The sequence below is a fragment of the Athene noctua genome, chromosome 21 (genome assembly GCF_965140245.1).
Source record: "Athene noctua chromosome 21, bAthNoc1.hap1.1, whole genome shotgun sequence".
Taxonomy (NCBI): domain Eukaryota; kingdom Metazoa; phylum Chordata; class Aves; order Strigiformes; family Strigidae; genus Athene; species Athene noctua.
The window spans coordinates 11,167,376-11,188,198 of NC_134057.1; the positions used below are offsets into that span (position 1 = coordinate 11,167,376).

A 20,823-nucleotide genomic window follows, 5' to 3' on the forward strand; every position below is an offset into this window, starting at 1 on the left:
CGCGGTCGCCATGGTGAGGAGGGCGGGGCGGGCCGGGAGCCATTTTGCTGCGAGCGGCGGCACCTCCCGGCCCCTTTCGCTCCCCGCGGCTCGGCCCCGGCCCCGCCGCTCTCTCCGCGCCTCCCGCCGAGGGGGCAGCCGGCGGGACGAGCCCGGCGCTGCGGGCCGGAGGATGCGGAGGGGCAGAGCCGCCGGCAGCGCCGCCGCCGCATCGTCGCGCCGTCCCCTGGGGGCGGCTGCCGCCTGGTCCCGGCGGCTGCTGGCGGGCCCGCGCGGCTGAGGCGGGCTGGGCGGGCGGAGGCGGGCCCGCCGAGGATGAGTGCGGGCTGCGGGCGGGACCCCCCTCGGAAGAGAGCCCGGCCGAGCACCGCCAGCCCTGGCGGCGTCTTCCAGGGAGAGCAGCCGCCGCCGCTCGGTCCCTGCCAGGAGGGGCCCGGGGGCAGCAGCTCCGGCGGCGGCAGCCCCGCCACCGCCGTGGGGAACAAAGGTTTGTATCGGCTGGGGCTGCGCCCTCCCCGGGGCAGGGGGAGCCGCCGGGCGAGCGCCGGGGCTAGGGGAGCGCGGAGGGGGCTCGCCGGGGGTCCCGTCCCTCGGGTCCCGTCCCCCTTCTTCGGTGGCTTGGGCGGTCTCGGGGCGCCGGGGCATGTGGCGGCTCTGCCCGTGGAGCCTGGGCAGCGCTGAACCTGCCCAGGCCGGGCCGGAGCGCTGCTCCGCGGCCTCGGCCGCCCCGTCCCGCCCCTGCGGGCGCCGCTGGGCCCGCGGGAGCCGCGTCCGCCTCTGGGACTTGGCGGGAGGAGGCGGCCGGACCCGGGGCTCCGCCGAGCTGCGGTTCCCCCTGCGCTGCTGATTGCGCTTCCCCTGGGCCGCCGTTCGCCTGGCGCGCTGAGGGGAGGGCAGCGGTAAATGGCGAGAGGCCGGTTGTGCCGGCGCACGGAGCCTGCCCGGAGCTGCCCTGCAGTGCTGGGCTTGAACCGTCTCTAACGGCTTCCCAGAGCCGGCGTGTCCCGTGGCCCCGGTGGGGGGTGTGGGGCAGCGCGCCTTGGTTCCCCGGGGAGAGGTCTTTGGGTCCAGGATCGTGATCCTGGCTTTGTGCCTCATTCTTTACAAACTTTCAGTAATAGCGCAACCGTCCGAGTGAGGTGTGAGCTGCTGAAGGTAGTGTGGCTCGTACGGGAGAGGACAGATACCTGCAGCAAGAGAAACAACGTTCCTGTGCCGGGCCATCACGGCAGGACGAGCTTCAGGGTAACGCAGGACCCCCCCGGGCCGCGTGGGGTGCGCCTCCGTGGAACAAAGCTGTGTGGAAAAAGTTCCCACGTGGCTTCCTTAGGTTATTTTTATTTGGAGCTAACGCTATCGAAATCGAATTTTAATGTACGATAACTGCCGATTTCAGGAATAGAGAGGAATGCAGGGAAGGAAAACACCCAGATTTGCTATGGCCTTCGGTTGATGAGTTAAATGTCAGGTACCAGGAGATAATAGTTTGAAGTTGCTTGTGCGTTCTCCAGAGAGATAAATGAGAATCCTCTGAAAATTCAGATGCTTTTCTTTGGTAGATTCTGAGGAATGGTTTGTTTTATGGGAATGATTTGGCGAATATTGAACAGAAATTTAGAGACCACTTCAGGAAAAAGTTACACCAAAGTCTGGTTTTATTGTTTACACTGAATGTAAACATATGTTGGTTTTTTGTTTCTCATGTTTTTATCACCTTATCTGTAGCAAAGAGAGATGTTAGTAGTATTAAAGAAAAACGATGCGTGTTATTTTAGTTACAGGGCTTAAATGGCTAGTCAGATGTTCAAGTTCAGACCAAAGCTATTTCATTCTGTTCTGATGCTGCTGCTGTAATTTTTATTTATTGTGCTAATGCATAAAGTATTCCTTGTTCAGCACAAGCTTATACCTTCAGAGGTAATCATCTGCCTTTGAAGGGGTTTATTCATCCCATGTTTTAACATGTCTCTTCAGTTTTTTGGTTTTTTTTCTGCCTGCTCCTTTCCCCTTTCCTGTAGGCAATTTGAGTTAGCACTTCAAATATAAGAAGGTGAAATTTGGTAAACAGAATGACTAACAGACTTCAGTTTTAGTGAATCTTTAGAAATAAAAATCTTTTAGTTCGTAATACCCGTCAAGCTGTTATTTTTGTTTAGTGAAGGTGAGCATTTGCTGAAGAATTGAAGGGCTGAGTATGGCACAGATATCCTTGTGCTTGCAATCTGCATAAAGCTTGGCAGTACTCCCTGGTGACCTAACCACATGGTGGCAATTTTGAACTATTGTTTGTGCTGTTTCAGAGGAACTTAAAATGATTTAAACATCTTCTGGTGATTACTTTTTCGTTCTAGAAATTCTGTACTGTTGACGAGGATATTTAATAACCAGTTGTGGGAGAGTGTTCAAGATCTGGAATGTTAGGGAAGGCCTTTGTGAAACAAAGTCTCAAAGATACCCATGGCCAAAGCTACCTCTGCTACAAGTTACACAACCTCCATTTGCAGTGAAATGCCGAGTCTTTCCATAGTGGCTGTTACTCAGAATAGCCACATCTGCTGTACTGCTTTTTAAGTTCTGCAAAACTACTGTTGCAATAGGGCAACTACAAATTTTACTTACCCAGTTGAAAGCAGTGTGTAAACACCTTTCACAGTCACCCGTGGCAGGTAGATAACTTCTCCTGGCAAATGGGAAGAAAAGGAACTGAAGCCAGTTGTCAGATTTTCAGAATTACTTTGAAATAACAAGAAAACCAAAAACCCCTTCTTATACTAATGAAGATGACTTTCTACTTGTGAAATAACTGCTTTGAGGTTTTTTTTCCCTCCCTGTTACCCCCACAAGTCTCTACGTAATTAGTTCATATGCTGTCATTCTGTTGAAAGCTTGTCTGAACTGCAACATCACAGAAATAAAAGGCTGATCCCATTCGCTGGAGCTGTGTTGTTGGTAGTAAATCTGAAAAAATTGTGTCCTTCACATTTTGTTGCTGTTTAGGAGAGTAAGCACTGATAGGCTTTGCTGTATTTTTTGTGGATGGGGGGGGGAAGGTCCTTTTCTCAACACTTGTCACTTCTAATGTGTACAATCTCCATATTAAGCCTCATGTTTCACAGTATGCTACATACAAACAGGGCTCTCGGCTGGGTCTTCTAAGGTGCTTAGTTGTTAGGTTTTTTGTTTGTTTTAAGCTATGTCACGTTGCCTTTTCCTTCCAAAATTCAGTGGAAGTCTTCCAGGGCTCACTGGTAGTGGTGGTAATTAAAGGTGATAATGAGAGCTGGAAAGTTCAAGTTGCGCGCTTTTTTTTTTTTTCCTAGAGATACACTGTATGTTTTTAACCGTATTAAAAAAAAAAAACAAACCACCTTGGATTAAAAAAACCCACCACACATGAAGCCTGGCATTTATAAAGATTATTACAGAAGCCACAGCTGCTGACTGATACAAATTAAATATTGCATCATGTGTAGTTTTAATAGTGTTAGTGTCTGGATGCTCCCTATAGTACAGATGATAATGAGGACTTAATTGAGGTGTTTTTATCTTCATCCAGTACAAGTTTTCTTATTCATATGCAATCGTGTTGCAGTTTTATCATGTTTCATGTAATAATGTAGTGAACTGTGGTTTTTCAGTTTGTAAACAACGGACAATTACCACTTGGTTGGAGAATAAAGGACCCAAGACAACTGAGTCCAAAAGGTAAACTGTACAGCATACCTATTCCAAAGTTGTGTTCTCTGAGTGGGCCTGTGGGGATCTCCCAGTGCAGGTTGCCAGTACAGCCAGCTACTGCAAAACCAGCAGCCCTGTTTCTGCTGCTTTCCTTACCGTGGCACATCCTCCTGAGTGTAACGAGCTCACAGTTTCAGTATAAAAAGCTAACTAATCCCTCACCCCTCCCCTTTAAGCCCCCCGCCAAACCAAACTTTTTTGCTGACTTAGCTTCCTGAAGCACCTCACGGTTTAGGTGAATAAATACTGCTGGCTCCTGTAAAGAAAAAGATGGGAACCTGCAGCAGAGGGAGGCAGAGTGGGACTGCTGCTTCCAGTGGCAGCCAACCACTAGGCTGAGTTGGCAGTAGTATCAGACTATGTCCTCAGTCAACAGCTCTGCTTTTATTTTTGTTTAACATAGGGCAATAACAGTTACAGATTTTGGCTGATGGTTCTGCATTCAACTCACAGTTCTGTTGTTAATTTACAGACAAGTCTGTTTTGGTTCATCTCATTGGACTGTGATTGTAGTGTAAGCATGTGGAACTTGGTTTAATTTGCACCAGAATTTACAGGTCCTCAAATGTGCATTCAGGTTACTTTGGGAAAGGTGGTATAAAAGTTTTGGTGCTGAATGGTGCCAGGTAGAACTCGATATTTTCTGCTAATGTAGTCTGTCAGGAGCAATGTTTGCAAGGCAGCATTAAAATTAAACTCCTAAGAGTTTAACTGTCTGGTGCAGAGGAATATCTGATATCATTTTTCTAGAATTGTGATTGTAAACGTGCTGGTTTATTTTTCATTGATGTTTGTTAATAAAAAGAAATTGAAATCCATAGTGGTGTTAAAATAGGTCGGAAAACTTGTGATAATGATTAATACAGAAGTTCACAGGGCTCAATTGCAGGCTTACAGGTTGCAGTAAAGCAAAGATGTTAAGAGGGTGCTTAAGGAGGGAAGGAATTTATTTTTTTTAAGAGTATTTAGAGTATTGCTTTTCTATGCCCTCCTCCAGCCTTGCTGACAGATTACAACCTAGTTGGTTGTGTAAACACTTCATGTGCCTTTCTAGTGCAGTTAACATCACCATTTTAATTTATTTCAATTTGGACACTGTGTTAGATTCGATTTCTTATCTGAAGTTGACAGCAGATGTTGTCAGGACCTTTAAATGGTCGTTTACTGAGATGGCAGCAGTGACATTTTCAGTGCAGGAACAAATGCGTAGATGGGGAGTTAAATTATTGTAACAGAGCCCCCTAAAATCTTTTTGTTTTCAAATAACCTTCCCATGGGTGAAGTTCTAAGCTGTCATCTGTTGCTCTAAGCTTCTTTTTTTTTTCTTTTTTGTTCTGTAGTGGTAAAGGTGTGAATGCTATCTCTTTATTCAGTGCTGCTTTAGAAGGCCATCTATGGTCATTCATGGAGAGAATTAATGCCTTCAGGAATATATTAAGACATTGAGTAGCTGAATTTAGGATTTTGTGATAATTGCATATTTTTCTATTTAATGTAAGTGGGAAACTGGGCAATGGTGAGACAGAGTTCAGCGTGCTTAGTTTGCACTGGTTACATACAATGGTGTAACAACACATTCAGGAGGAGATATTGTTCCCAGTGATGCATTCACCCAGACCAGTCAGCCTTTTTAAATATTCATATGGCGGCTAAGTATTTTTCTTTATCAATACACTGACACAAAAATTAGTACCTGTGTGAAATGACTTTCCAATGTCTTCTTGAAAAGTTTAATCTGCTCATACAAAACTCACTTCAATTTCCCATGTAACCGTTAGGACGCATTTCTTTCTGTTCTTTGTGTAAGACAGCACAGGACAAATTAGGTTATTTTTCTCTTTAAAAATAGTAATTGATTTAATATGTATTTTAATTTTTATTGTCAGTTCTATTTTATGCTTTTGTATTGTGATTTTTTTTTTTTTTGAAGAGTCACGGGCTGCTTATAAAAGTAAGGAAGTAATAGGATGTTTTTTGAGGCTACTGTGTCCTGCTCTAAGAGATTAATTTGTAGCTCTGAGGGAATGGCTGCAAACTGATAATGAAAGTTAAGGGAGACTTTATCACGACTTCTAATTTTTTTTATCTGGAGAAAATAACAGAATAATAGCTTAATGCTGTTTAGATTTCAAAATAAGGATAATGAATTACTGGAATAGACTTCTAAGGTAAGCAACTGATTCATCATCCTTTGGAGCCTTTAAATAGAAGTAGGTTGTTACTGAGCTACTTGTTGATCCTGGTAGTGCTCACTTAGAGTATAACGGGTAAAATTCTGTAGTTTCTATTGTACGTTTATAATAATGCCTTTAAAAAAATATATAAAAATATATATAAGGAATTTCATTTGTAGATAAGACATTAAATTCCCTTACTTCTCTTTCACAGCTTACACAGCAAAATTAATAACAATACTGAAGCAAATCCCAAGATGACCTCCATTAAAAAAGAGAACTTTTGTGAGCATGATGTGAAAAAGCTAGAAAATATTTGTCAGCAAAATTATCCAAAAGCATCTGTGGAAGCTGGTGCAAAGCATGTAAATTTGCCTCAGACAGGCAGCATGTATAGCTGGGAGGCTGAGGACAAAGATTCGGTCTTAGACACAGAGTCTGTGAAGGGGACACAGCCCGGAGACCTCTTTAAAAACGCCAACATTGATCAGATGCACAAAACCAGCAAGCAGGCTCAGAGAGGCTGCGAAGAAGGCAGTGACAATTGGACTCAGAGGAAGTTATCATCGGGCCGGTCTCCAAAAATGGGAAATACAAAACTTTCTTCAAAAGGCACCGAGACAGATGGACAAGTGGCTTCATGCAATTCACAGAAGCTGAAGAGTTGCAATTCTGTCTGTTTAATAGGTGAACGAGAAGAAGGAGATGTAGTTCCAGAAAGTCCCCTCTCGGATGCTGGCTGTGATGCTTGTGTATCTGATCTTGGAGGTCCTGGGAAATGTCAGAGCAGTTCAGGGGATTCACCTGCTTTTGAGAAAGAAAGTGAACCAGAGTCACCGATGGATGTAGATAATTCTAAAAACAGCTGTCACGGATCAGAGGCTGATGAAGAAACGAGTCCATTCCTTGATGAGCGAGAGGAGATCAATATGTCAAAATCCATAAACAAATCTTTTAGAATGCAATATGGGGATGCTGAACTGGAGTCAAGAAAGTCATATTTTTCTGCCAAGGGCTGTGAAAGCTTTGAGGAAATAGATAATTCTGTTAAAGAGGATGGTCTGCATACAAAGTCACCTGGGCTGTCTCCTGCTCCATCATCAGAATGCAAAGGTGCAAAACAGGGTGTGAAGAGAGACTCCAAAATCACCTCTCACTTCATGAGGATACCGAAAGTTGAGGAGAAAAGGTACCGTTCTGCCTGCCTCCTCATCTCTTTTCATGCTCGAAAATTCTCTTTTTGGTGATAGCACTTTGGAGGCTGGATTGTAGAAAGAGTTTTGCAAAATGTGTGTTAAGACACAAAGACAACTTTGATGTAAGCTTGAAGTAACTTATTTTCACTGGGACTACTTGTGGGTTTTTTTTAAAGGATATGTTTGTCCAGTGTAATTTTTTAAGTCATTGGAGATCTTTTAAAATCAGGAATTAAAGACACTGTAGGAAGTTGATTTTATTTCTCAAAGAGGTGACTTGACATGGAATTTCTAATGTTTGAAAATGAATGGTACTGCAGGACAGCTTTATGGAAGTGTAGCTCTAGCATTATTTCATGCAGAATACTTGAAGAAACTGATGTTTTCTTGGGTTTTTTGGTTTTATCTGTCAGAAATACTGATGTCATGTGTTGAAGCCTCAGTGCTACTGGTGCTTTGATTGAAATAGGCATGGAAAATTACGCTTTTGAAAGCAGTTGTAGAGATCTCTGTGAGTGATTTTTGGTTTTTTTTGGCTTAATTGGGGAGAGAGAAGGACTGGTGATTACACACTACAGCAATGGGAATAGAAACCCTGAGTATGACCCAGGACTCTGCCTTCCTGGTGTTCTGTGGGGGGAAAAAGGATAAGCTCTGCTCTGAAGAGCTGAGATTTCAGTGAGAGCTGAGAAAGTAAATAAACGGTGAAGGAGTAAGCAGAAACAAGAGGACTGTGTGTGTTGGTGTAACAAGCAATTATTTGAGTAGAATCAAGCCCTTAAAGTAGGGCAGGGAAGTAGTTTTGCACATCTTTACTGGGAAGTCCTTTCTGGATGTGAGGAGCACAAAGCGTTCTTTCGAAGGAAATTAAGAGGACGCCAGAAGGTGGCTAGCTGGTGGTGGGAGCTTGCATTTGAAAAATCTGAAGAGATGAGTAGGCTGAGGGTGAATTTGGAAAACAAAGAAAGGAGTTCTTGGGAAAATGGATGGATGAAGAATTTTCTAAAGAAATATGGAAAAGATTCATAAAGTTTAAAATGATGGGTTTAGGGAGTACTCTTCACTAGAGGAATTGCTGTTGTAGCCAACTAGCAGAGGTTGAAGCTTGCGTTTGTCAGAGCCAGAGTGACAATAAATCCATGTTTGAGAAGGGAAACTTGTGCAACAGTTTTATTGTGTGGATAGATGGGAATCCTAGCAGCGCTTTACACAATAATTAGTATAGTAGAGTATGAGGCTGTAGAGAGATTATTTTCTTTTTGGGGTCTAAACAAGACGATGTGAAGGTTATAAACCTCAGTGCTGGGCAGAGTAGTGGTATGGCCTGTAGTGCTTAAGAGGGCAATTAGAAGATATTAAAGCTTTCTTCCTGGTTTTCATTAGACCAGGTCTACAGCAGATAATAGTGGCTCAGATCTTGACTTGTAGAGAGGCAGGTTCCAGCGTCAGTAGTGCCATGCCAGAATTGTCCCTCAGCTCTCGGATGAGCACAGTGGGTGCAACCCAGGGTCGTGCTGCTGTGGCCGCACCATTTGCCTGTGATCAGCCAGGCTGGAGGTTGGTCTGCACCTGAAGATGCTGGTGTATGCACACAGAGAACAGGTTGGGCAACATCTTTATCCAAGGGTGGAGTAAGCTTGCTAAGGGGGGATGTAGAGATCTAAACAGTACCTCAAAGTGTAAGCTTTTAACCTGGTTTGCATTTTACTCTGAGAACTTTCTCTTGCATGAGAAACATCTGGTATGTTACGTCAAATGTTCAGCAGGTTCAGATTTTTCTTCCCCGGAATGTCTCAGATCCACACAAATACCTTTGATCATTAAAAAGGATTAGTTCTTCTGCTCTTGCACGTATGTGAATTTGCAAGTGTTTTTTTGGATTACTCTTAAATTTCTATTTCCATTTCAACTGTTGTATGGCTGGCGTGAAAAATACAACCCTGGTGAGAAAGGTTGATTAAGAAGTTTGTTGCAGTGGTTTATTTTGGCATGAAGAAGGAACATGGGCATCTGTACACACACACGCACACGTGTGTTTTCTAACAGCTGAGAAAGGTCTGTAGAGGGTATCCTGACAAATGCAGACCAGTGAGTCTGTGTCCTGTCCTTGGATAAACAGATGCTATTGGGAAGGAGCATGACTCTGCAGAGAACCCTGCCTTGCTAACGTACTGCAGTTCTGTGAAGGTGTTTGTAAGCCTGTAGAGAAGAGCGTTTCGGTAGACCATGTGCTTGCACGTGTTGGGGAGGAGCAGGTGGTTGGTGGGGGGCTCTTCCCTAAGTGAAGTGCTGGCCTTGGGCCATGGCAAAGGCTAGCAAATAAACTGACTCTCGAGTGGAAGTGTATGTATTTGCCTAGCAGGTTTTTCAGTGGAAATAAAATGTTTTCAATGTATTTTATTTTAACAACAGAAAAGAAAAATGTGAATTCAAACCCCAGAGGCCAGGAAGGAAGATTCCTAAATACACGCCACCTCCTCTTCCAACTAATAAGAAATGGTTTGGGACGCCGATGGAAGAGATGAGAAGAATGCCTATGTGTGGGGCCCGTCTTCCTCATCTGCGACCCTCAGCCAACCACACAGTAACCATCAGAGTACGACAATTTAGTGTGTTACCTGAAATCAGGTGTCTTACCGAATGGTTCAATAACATGAAATGCCAAATCTTACAGATTACAGCCAAATCATACAGCTTATTAGCCAGTTGTGGAAATCTTTCTTTGCCATTCCTTGCAAGCAGACTGGGGCAACTGATTTTCCTGAAAATTGACTTTTCTGATGCACAGAATTAGGATATTAAGATCCAGAAGAAGTGTAATTATGGTTTTACTGCCTCTGGCTTGTTAGGGACAAGTATTTTTCTTTTGCATAGGAGTGTGTGTACTTCCTTGTCCAAGTTGTAAATGGTGGGAATTTAAATAACGTCTGCAAGTAAAACTTGTACTTCAACACTTTCATGTTATGGTTTCATTTTAATGTGATTCTGGTTTGGGTTCAAGATATTCAGAAGGCTTAAGATAGTCAAGATATGAAAAAGAGAGAGAATGGAAAGGAGCTGCTAGCAATTCTACCACTGCATTTTAGATCAAATCTGATATATTTGCCTTTAATCATTTGGAGTAATACGCAGTCAAATTATTGTTGAAATGAAATATGTGACCAGAAACCTGTAGGGTCATGGATAAGCAGCAAATAGAAGTACTTTAAAAGTTTAAATGCAAGTTCTGAGGAAATCAGTGCTGCCAGAAGGCCATATAGCAGATTAAGTCTTCAAGAACATTGCATTATTTATTTTTACATTTCTGATATTCTGTGGAGTGAACTTAAAATACTGCTATATCTATGTTTATTTCTCATTCTGTTCAGTATTAGGTTAAAAGATGTTATTTCTGCACATGTCTGTGGTTAGATTTGAAACTACATTTTGAAAATATTTGGATGAAACTTTAAAACTACTTTAATTCATAAATGAGAAAGTATTTATCTGATAATTGGACATTAAATAATTGCATGTGTTACCTTTATTTCAGTGTGTTTCAAAGGCTGAATGATAAGGTGGTGTTCTTTTCACCAAGTGTAACGTAAGAGTAACAGGTGGATTTTTTTAACTAAATGTCCATCATGTGGTTGGTTTGTACCCTTCCTCTTTCCAAAAAGAGTGGCTGTCGAAGAGCTTTTTTAACTATGTTTTTGCATACTTTCTATTTCTTCCATTTAAAAACTTGAAAGTAGAGTCTGAGCTTTTTTTTCCCCTTTCTTGTGTTGCAGGTAGATCTTCTGAGGGAAGGAGAGGTGCCTAAACCTTTTCCAACTCACTACAAAGATTTGTGGGACAACAAACACGTTAAAATGCCCTGCTCAGAGCAAAATTTATATCCTGTAGAGGATGAGGTAAGATATTTACCACTGTGTTATCAAATACATTTGTTTACATGAAGATGAGCGTTCAGTTGACTGCATTTGTTCAGTTAGCAAACTGTGTGTATGGAATTGGAAAATTGAAAAGACGCACATACCTGGTCCAAAAAGCAGGATTTTGGGTCATGATGCCTCAGGCAGAGCAGAAGTTGTTTTGGTTTTTTTTCTGGGAATTATTTTACCTAGCCATTGATTTTATGATGTTTATATATTTCTGTACTTACGTGAAGTATAAGTACAGAAGTACAAAGTGGAAGAACTTATACTCCATGTAAGTTACATATTTACATATTTATGTTTGGGGGTTTTTTTGTGAAGCAGTTTGTGATGTCAACAGATGTGAAATGAATTTGTAACCACATTCTGATTATAATATTCTGTCAGGTATTGCTGATAGGTAGCAGAACAGTGGACAGATACACCTCTAAAACAGTGGTGAAGGGAGTACTGGCCCTGCATGGTTTGTTGGGCACAAGAAATACCAGTCACTGCTTGAGACTTATTTAAACATAGCCTCTGAAATATTTTATTCACCACAGACTAAGTAAGCAAGGATGTCCTCTAGTGAAGACAATATAATGATTATTGATACTTGAGTCTGGAACAGAGGATTTTTATAGCCTCTAGGAAATACTCCCAGTCTTTTCATTTATCAACTTTACAGATACAGTATAAAATGAATTTAATTGATGCTTCAGAGATGAAGTGTTAAGATCTTTATTGCCAGCTGAGCAAGATGGGTTGTCTCTGCCTTTGTGGTAGTTTCCTAAGAAATACCGTTATTGCTTGCAGTGGGCAATGAGACTTTCTGTTGAGGAAAAATCACAGGATGTCTTAAATTTGGGTTGGTGCAAGAATCAGCCACAGCAATATGCTTTTATAATCTGTGCCCTTATTGTTTTTAATACTACGTTTTTATAAAGTCGGTTCAGTCTGTATTTTTGAGTTGCTGATTTTATAAACTGTGGTTATGTTTTATCTGCAAAATCCACTTTCTTCATGAGTGCAGTGAACATTATTTGTCCTTGGGATGATAAGAGGAAGTGTGCTGCGTATGGGAAAGAGCTCTGTGAATTTTCTGAATGCTTCAACTAAAAAGGAACTCTGAAGGAAGTAAAATAGAGTGGACTGGAAGTTGCAGAAGTACTTTCCAGTTACTCAAAATATGTGGTTTATTTTTAAATAACTGCACAAATAAACTTTAGTTTAAAAAAATGTGGCAAGGAAGACAATTGTTAGTAAATATGTCTTTCTGTTTTGAATAACTTAATCTGACTTTGGTTTGGGCTTTTGTTTTAAAGAATGGAGATAGAACTGCTGGAAGTCGATGGGAACTAATTCAGACTGCCTTACTTAACAAATTTACATGCTCACATGATTTGAAGGTAAGCTTGTCAATTTGAAATCAAGTCTGTAGACATATAAGTACATTTAGGTTCTCTGTGTACTGTTAGTGATTCTGGCTCAGTTCTATTGGTTTAATCACTTACAAAAAGAAATTTTTAAAAAATCTGTGATGTTCAAGGGATTCCCTAATGAATGAAAACTTTTAATTAAAAGTGAGTCTTAAGTGTTACCATTAATCTTACTAGGTATTATCAGAAAGATTTGTCTTTTACAAGTCTACAGAAAGCTCTTCTTTGTCCAGCAGTATCTACTGTGGTTAATGTAGCACGTAGCCTTTTTCTCTAACCAAAAGGTAGGGCACTGCACAGGTGAGGGAGTTTGAACAGTGACTATTCACACCACTACACACCACTAAAATTGCAACAATTCAAGCTGCTGATAAAAGTCTGTAAATTTTGGAGACTAATGCTCTGTTGGTAACTCCTATAGTTCTCATTGGCTTCTAGTGAATTGCGATTTGGAGCAACTTGGAATTGTTATTACGGGGTTTTTTTGTGAAGAATAATGTAGTTTAGACTGTACCTAAAAGGCAGGAAAGGAGGAGGATACAAAAGCTACAGATAAACTTCAGATGAATAAATAGTGCTTCCCCAGCAACTAATGGAACTTCCCTTGATAATACTATATGATTTGGTATTTTTTTCTGGAGATTTTTTTAGAGGTGGTGGTTGTTGTAAAGGGCCTATTTAATTTTATTGTGGTTCTGAATCTTTGTAGATGGGTAAAACTTCTATGTTGCTGAGGGACACTTCTTTAGTATTTTTAAAGAGATCAAGCATGAGGTGGGGAATGTTTACACTGTGTGTTGTAGGCAGATCCAAGCATGCCTTGTCTTGTTTTCTGCTAGGAGGAAAAACCTGTGGACTAAAGCTTATTCAATGCTAAACCTAAAATACAGGAATCAGTATAATGGAGTCACAACATGTTAATACAGTTTTATGGATTTTGGTAGGCTCCGTGACAGGTGTTAGCCACTAGATGGTACTATTCCTTCAAAAAGGAAATGTCATAAAACCATTTTTCTTCTGTTAATAAGTATCTCTAAGGTTTATTTTATTGTGGTCTTTCCCTAGGAGGCTATACTGAGATACAACGTTGCTTATTCCAAGAAATGGGACTTCAGTGCTCTTACTGACTTCTGTGAGAAGGTAAACCTTTAAAATGGAAAGTAAAGCATAAGTGACTGCTTTGTCTGTAATGCTTCTGGCTTAATTCCCTTTTCAAGAGTAAAGGTTTTGCAATCATCATCATGGTGTGGACAGTAACTTTGAAGTGATAATTACACTTTTACAAACTGGATTAATTTTAAACCTGAAGCAGGTAATTTGGGTGCTTCAGTAACAATTAAGGTTACTGAAGGTAAGGTGAGAAATGCCTTTTATGATAACCTGATTTATTAATAAATTGTATTAATATTTCCAGTATAATGGTTTCTTGTTTTAAAGTGTTGCGCTCTCATTTTGTTTTTTAAACAGCTCTAGTGCTATATTGCAGTAGTGTTTGACTAGATTGTGCTTTGTTGGTCTAGCAGTAAAATTTTGCTCTGTGCTGAGATGATGTAAACTGTAGAGACTTTGAAAGACTGGGGTGGCTTTTATGACTTGGTGTTGCCTTCCTGGAAGAGGATGGAAAAGAAAAATGAATAGTAGATGGCAAATGCAAGTTGAGCTATTATTAATGTGGCTCCTGACTGATGTTCAGAAGCTATGCGATTTAGAGTACTCTGGAAGATTAAATAGAAGCTGTTGTATTTTTCTTCCACCGCCTCAGAAGTGCTTCTAAAACACATGCTTGTTTTCTTGGGAGGGGCTAGCTAAGCTGTGTTAAGGTTCAGTGGAAACTAAATGTGATTCCAAGTTAACTTTGTTAGTTACGTATGTTTAAAATAGATGTCTGCTTAATTCATGTGATCAGAAGAACTGTTCTTTTTATGGTCTTCGTTGTGTATGGGAACTACTGTTTGACAGAATGACTTTTGTTTTGCATGCAACACAGTATTGTTATTACTGACAGAAGGTACCTGTAAAAGCACCGGTGGTATTTGCTAGCCATGAGAGCTACTGTGTTCGCCCCTCTCGCCCATTTAGTACTCCCTCCCCATCTGTGGGGTGTCTCTGGTTTTCAGGCTGTCATGCCTGGATGGTAGAGGCTGGACACTTGGCTTCTTTGCTCCTGTTGACTCTTGTACTGACCAAAATTAACTTGGCCTGTTCAACTGCTTCGTCTTGTGTAATTAAAAATACATATTTAAATTACTAGAATGCTTTGAAGTACTGACAAGCTATTTATTTAAAAATCTGACCCAGGAATGTACCAGACTTGCATCATGTTGCTACAGATGCAGCTGAGTTTGTCCTGACATGTTCACATCGTGCACCTGGGAGTTCAGAAACTATGGATGATTAGATTCAGAGATCATCAACCAGGGAGAGTAAGTAATACCAGCTGTCTTCAGAGAAGAGAGGAACAATAGGCAAATAAACTATGTATCAGGCATCAGTCTTTCACTGAGAGTGAAAAGGCAATTTCTGTCACCTGGGAATGATGATTCCTTTGTGAGGCTCCCAAATGGAGAGAGGAGAGCTGTTCCAAAACATGGCTTTTAGACCAAGTTGAAGAGTGTGCAGCAGTATATTAAATAAGGAACAGTGAAGCACTGTAAGACAGTGGCTCCTTGTAGACTACAGGAGCAAAATCTTACCCTGGCTTTGTTTATTGAACATACTGAATTTAGTGAACAGAACATGTGGAGGGGATACCTTGTGTAGAGAAATATTTCAATTTTTTCTGTTATTAAGCGATGTGTGTGAACTTCAAGTTGTGTAAATTAACAAGACATCTGCTTTCAAAGACTGTTTGCAGTCTGCTTGAGTGAGCAGCTGTTGAGTGACCAGTTGAGATCCTCTGTTGAAATTACCTGAATACACTAGCTGTAGTGAGGTGTAGCTTTTGAAGTTACTGTATCTGGGAGTTAATGATTAAGGGCTTACCATTGGCTTGTGTATTCAGTGGTTTATCTCATGGTTTTGAAGGAACAGGGGAACTGTTTCAGGTGGCATTTGGTCAGCAGAAGTTGAGAGGGTTGGTTGAAAAGAAAGCTGGCTTGAGTAATCAGCCCCATGGGACAGGCAGCAGCTCCACAGAGGGGGAAATAGGCACCAATATATATTAAAAGGAAGAGATTAAGACAGAGTCTGTGATCCTCAAACATCTATTTATATTCTTGGGCACCGTTGACTTCCAATACGTTCTTGATCAGGAATTCTGTGGTCTGATTTAGAGGGAGCTGGGTCTGCAAGTCTAGTGGTGTCTATTCTTGTGATTTAAGGCCGCTTTATTCAGATACTATTTCAATAGGTCTGTTACTTGGTAAATTACAAAGTACCATTTGTTATTTTATCTTCTGATTCTGGGCACAGCTCACCTTTATCAATATTTTTAAGTCCTACTTGTAATGTTCAAATCAGTTTCCTTGTTAGAACAATAATTACCAGTTTCTTGAACTTTAAGTTTAATTTTATTTAAGATTAAAACATTTTGGACTTTCTTAACTAATGGGAAGTAAATACCATGTATATGAACCAGGATTTTTTTTTCCAAAACAACATACCCCAACATGGATGGGCTGACCAGTTTTACAGTTTGTTCAAGGCGTGGTCAGAAGAGGGAGCCCTCGCACTATTTTCAACAGATTCTTCTGTCAGTTCATGAAGTAAAATTCAGATTTGTAGACTGAAGTACATTTGGGAGCTTGGGTTTTTTTTTTCGTTTTTTAAAAAGTTCATAGAACCCATCAGTAATGTACATAAAGCTCTTGGTAGCTTATTTGCTTCAGACATCTGACAGTTTTGTTGTCCTCTCCGGAATTTCCACTCTGTATTGATTTGTTTTGCCTTCTGTTTGTTAATATTGGCAAAGAAGCTTAGGATTTATTCAAGTTATTACTTAGTGGATGAAAATTATTAGTGCTAACATTTTTCTTCTTAGTCACAAAATTCTTGACGCTTGGAAGTCCTCCTTGCATCTGTTTTCCTACAACTTACCTAGAAACCAGACTGGAAAGAGTAAACAACAAGCAGCAAAGAAAACATAAGGAAACCACTGTGGATGGAGCTGTCTTGGGACCCACAGTGTGTTGTAGATGGATTTTATTTGCGTGAATGATGATAGGCTGGGAATTTATGATGTGCTTTTGGTGAACAGTGCTACATACTGTAGCAGGTTTTATTTTTCTTTCTTGCCAATTAGCCCTTCCGTTTCCAGGCAAGACCAAATACTTTTGCTCTTTCCCAAGGCATGAAATAAAAAGTGTAGTGAGATCATTCAAGGCTTAAGTCTTAAAATAATCTCCAACAACAGCAATTTTAAATAATGGGAAAAGTAGGGCTTTATCATTTTAGACAGTCACACGGTCTGCTGCTTTAGACTGGGCCTGCTTGTTCTGGACATGCCTTGTTTTTATTGTATTGCTTTAAAGTCTCTCAGAGCTTAAGCATAATTCTTGTTAATGTTGTTTCATGAGCTCTTGGTCTTATTGCTTGCATCTGTCCTGCTGTTTCAGAGTGTTTAAATCTGAAAATGACATGACATTGTATAAGCAGTGCATAACTTTCTTTAAAGGTGATCCTTCTTTGAAACTCCGTTTCAGTTGCATAGTATACAAGTCAGCAGGATTTTTGTTGTGAAGCTTCAGGGATCTTCATGATATAGAACTTCTGTCGTCATCAATATCTGAGCTCTGTTGAGGTGAACCCAGTGGGTGAGCAGCCTCAAAACTTGTTCTTGTCCTTTGCAGTAGAGCCGTATCAGACTGACTTACTTGGTCCCATCTAAAACTCGTGAGATTTAGCAGCAGTATTTAAGTTAATAACAAATCTACTGAAAAAATATGTAAGACAAAGTGACAAAAAGGAACTCTGCAGGCAGTGAAACAATGCGTGCTTTTATTGCTCAGTGGTTTAATTTCAGTCTTCTGACCTTTGAAACCTGGAGAAGGACTAAAGCATTTGCATGATTTTAGTGTCAGAAAATAAGGGTAATGCTCATGTGCTTTTCAGTTCATACTTGCAAGTTATCAAAGTTACCGGCTTTCCTGATATGCTTCAGTGAAAGAAAAGGATCTGATCTAGTCATCTGAGTTTTAGCTACTCTTGTTGCTTTTTTGTGTATGCAAAGCAGAAGGAGATTCATGTTATGCATGCTGGACTGTTAGCATTTAGGATTCCCCAAATACTTCTGTTCAAAAAGTTACTCTGTGAAATAATGCCTGTATGTTCTTCAGTGCTGACGAGGATTAAATCCAATTCTTGGGCATGTCATTAAAAGACAAACTGTAATCTCTGGTGACTACTCATGTATTGGAAATCGCAAATATTTTAGGCGTAAGTTTGATCTCTTAAGAAGCATAGACTGAAGATTGGAGTTTAGGAAAATTTGTGTGGCATAGACAGTGATTGTCTCTGAGCTTCTCGGAGTCAACTGAAAAATGGATCACAATACATCTTGCAGATGTTCACATTGTACCCATAACTATTTTTGTTTGTCTGGCCCCTTTGAGCTTGATGATCTTGTTGGAAAGTCTGTGTCTGGAACAGAAGATACAATGAGAGGAGTCAGGGATGATGTAGAGGTATGTAATGGTTTCCCTATGAGGAACATGGAAAGCTAGCACAGTTTAATCTCTTCATCTTAGTTGAGAGAAGTGAGGAATGGGTGTAACAGTGGTGTCCAAAATGAATGTAAGAGAGGGTGAAGAGGAAATGACTGTTCATTCTTCTAGTACAACAGTTTTTCCAGTCTCTGCAGAACTTTAAACCCTTGGTGCCTACTTGATGCGAGTAAGAAGACTTCAAGGGGATATGCTATCGGTATCTTTGTAAAGACACTCTCTAGTTCCTCAATACTCAGTTTCCAACTGTTAGATTTGGCTTTTAGTGAGGAAAAATCGTGTGTGTGTCTGAAGGGCCTCTATATGGATGTCTTTTGGGACGGCTGTTTGAAGCCAATCAATCTATGTAATGACCAAGATCTGCATATTGATTCCCATACAGATGCAGCATTCAGGAGTCCTTTTCTGTTATGAAAGCAGCTGTATAACTCTTAACATTTGGATTTTTCTATGAGGTTGAGAGAAACATGATCGTGCTCTTTAAAAAGACCCTCTTCCCCTGTCTATACTTAACTGCAGAGAAGAGCCTTCAGCATGAAAGAAAAGGAAGAATGTACCAGACCACTTCAGCTGTGCTCCTTTTTCTCCTTTTCCAGTCAAGCATGAGTTCACTGGTTTTAGTCTCAAAACTGGCTGTTAGTGGGTTTTTTATGCCACAAATCCCAGCTTATCCTAAAATCTGATGAAAAGCTATGTAGCAAGAAAACAAGATCTGTCATCCAGATGAAGGAATATATTGCTATTTTTCTTCACTGTTTAGTTATGCTTTTACATGACATAGAATATGGACTATTAAAAATGTTTGTCTTACAATTACAGCTAATTAGTTTTGAAACCGAAGTAGAAAAGGAGTCCCGTTTCTCCCTGCTGCTTTCCATTAAAACTTGCATGACAATCGTATTCTGGATGCTAGATCCCTTTCCGAGTCCAGAACAGTTACAATGTGAAGCTTTGTTACTGTCTGCTTTGTGCAATTGTCTACCTGCAAATTTCTAGAACCTCACTTAAGACTTTTTCTAAACTTTCTACATAAATACATAAACTAATATGCAAGATAAATACGTAAATAAATTCATTTATAAATATCTTTTTCTGTTTTCCATAAATACCACACATCCATTTTACAGATGTTTTACTCTTCCAAAAGCCTGATTTCCTTATCTTGAAAAACTGAAGTTAACTCTTGTACTAGAAATTATTTTTCATTTGCGTAAATCTTTACTATTTAAACGTTGGCCTAGCAATATTCATGTGGATATGTGGATATGTGCACGCTTTCTAAGATATCACTTTGTTCTATCGCAGGAGTTCTGTGCAGATTCCAGACTATAGGAGAATAGTGAGGAGTGGTGGAGCATATTACAATGGATCTTGTTTTTTAGTCAATGCTTTACACTTAGGGACAATTAAAATAAATCAAAGAAAAATCGTATTTCACTGAAAAAAAAATAACAAATGTGTGTTACTGAATTGCTGAATTGTGGCTTAAACCTAGTAAAACCTGGGATGATAGCCACTGAATGGGCTTAGAGCATGTTTTTGCCAAACTAGTTTCTCACTGGAATGTGTGTTGCTCCATAGTATACTAGCACATTTGGGCTGAACTTGGTACTTTCAGAAACTGTCAGATCCAAGTAATTGAGTGAAGATGAAGCATATTAAATGTTTGAGAACTGAGCAGAAAAACCATATGTGCAAATACTGTCAAGTATGCCTGCTTCCTCTCTAAGAAGAACTGGTTGCATTTTGAGATCACTGAGCTGATTTGAATGAAATTAAGAACTGTCTTGTCAATGAAATACTCCAGTTGCAAAATTTCAAACAGCCACAAAACCACACATCCTTTAAGTGTGTGTGGTCTTAACCTTAATAACCTCAATTTAATAACCTTAGACTTAATAACCTTAAGAAATTTTGGAAATTACCTGGACAGTTTTGGTAATTAAACTCCCAATTTTTTACCATTATTTTTTCATTTTAAAAAAAAGAGCCTATAAATGCAACATCTGAAGATGTGGCTGTAGTAGAGTCTAGTTGGATTATGGTTGCTTTCTGAATTTTCATGCATTTGAAAAAGACCAAGCTGTTCAAGAACACCTGCTACTGTTAATATGTACATGCACATCTCGGGAGATTTTAATGTTCTAATAAGGCTTTACCCCACTCTTGTCTCCTAGCAGGTCGTATGAACCATGTTAGTCTTTCCTGTATGTTTTGTTGTTTGAATGACCTGCTTGAAAAAATGATTGCTGTAATCAGTTATACTGGAATAGAAGGAATTCTAAAGTACCAAATTGTTCTGGTGACTGGGTTTTTGATAAATCATTTTTATAATTGTGTGGACAGCGCTAACAGAAGCGAGCATTGTACAGAGATGTCAGCGCTGCAAATGCAGGCTTTTAAGCAAGAAGCAATATGTCCCAAGGCTGAAAATAGCCTATCCATTGCTCCTTGCTGGATTTCATTTTAGTCCAGATGTTTTCAAACAATTTTCATTACATCAGATTACCTTTTTAAAATCTAAACTGAAAAGGTCTTTTGAGTGTGCCATGAAGGGTTTTCTTTTTACAGTAGCAGAAAGGAATTTGTCCCCATATTGAACAAAATGTGAGGTTTTCTGGGGTTGGGGGAATGTGCATCTTGTACACATTCAGAACATTAGAGGCTAAGCATTGTAGAGAAGTTGCACTGAGTCCTGAATTACAGGCTTATTCTTGGTT

The 20,823-nt window shown here is 40.3% G+C and overlaps 1 protein-coding gene across 3 annotated transcripts in view; it reads left to right on the top strand.

The window, feature by feature from the left end:
- The first annotated feature begins 33 nt into the window (after window positions 1–33).
- PARG (poly(ADP-ribose) glycohydrolase) overlaps window positions 34–20,823 on the top strand; it is a 64,078-nt gene continuing 43,288 nt past the window's right edge. Inside the window, exons 1-8 of one of the 3 annotated variants that reach the window (XM_074924276.1) lie at window positions 34–487; window positions 3,639–3,705; window positions 6,127–7,101; window positions 8,872–8,874; window positions 9,521–9,704; window positions 10,879–11,001; window positions 12,330–12,413; window positions 13,509–13,583. In XM_074924276.1, the coding sequence (XP_074780377.1) occupies window positions 316–487; window positions 3,639–3,705; window positions 6,127–7,101; window positions 8,872–8,874; window positions 9,521–9,704; window positions 10,879–11,001; window positions 12,330–12,413; window positions 13,509–13,583 (1,683 nt within the window). In that variant the 5' untranslated portion in view covers window positions 34–315. The remainder of the gene's footprint in view (window positions 488–3,638; window positions 3,706–6,126; window positions 7,102–8,871; window positions 8,875–9,520; window positions 9,705–10,878; window positions 11,002–12,329; window positions 12,414–13,508; window positions 13,584–20,823) is intronic. The other 2 variants (XM_074924275.1, XM_074924274.1) reach the window with 2 other exon arrangements.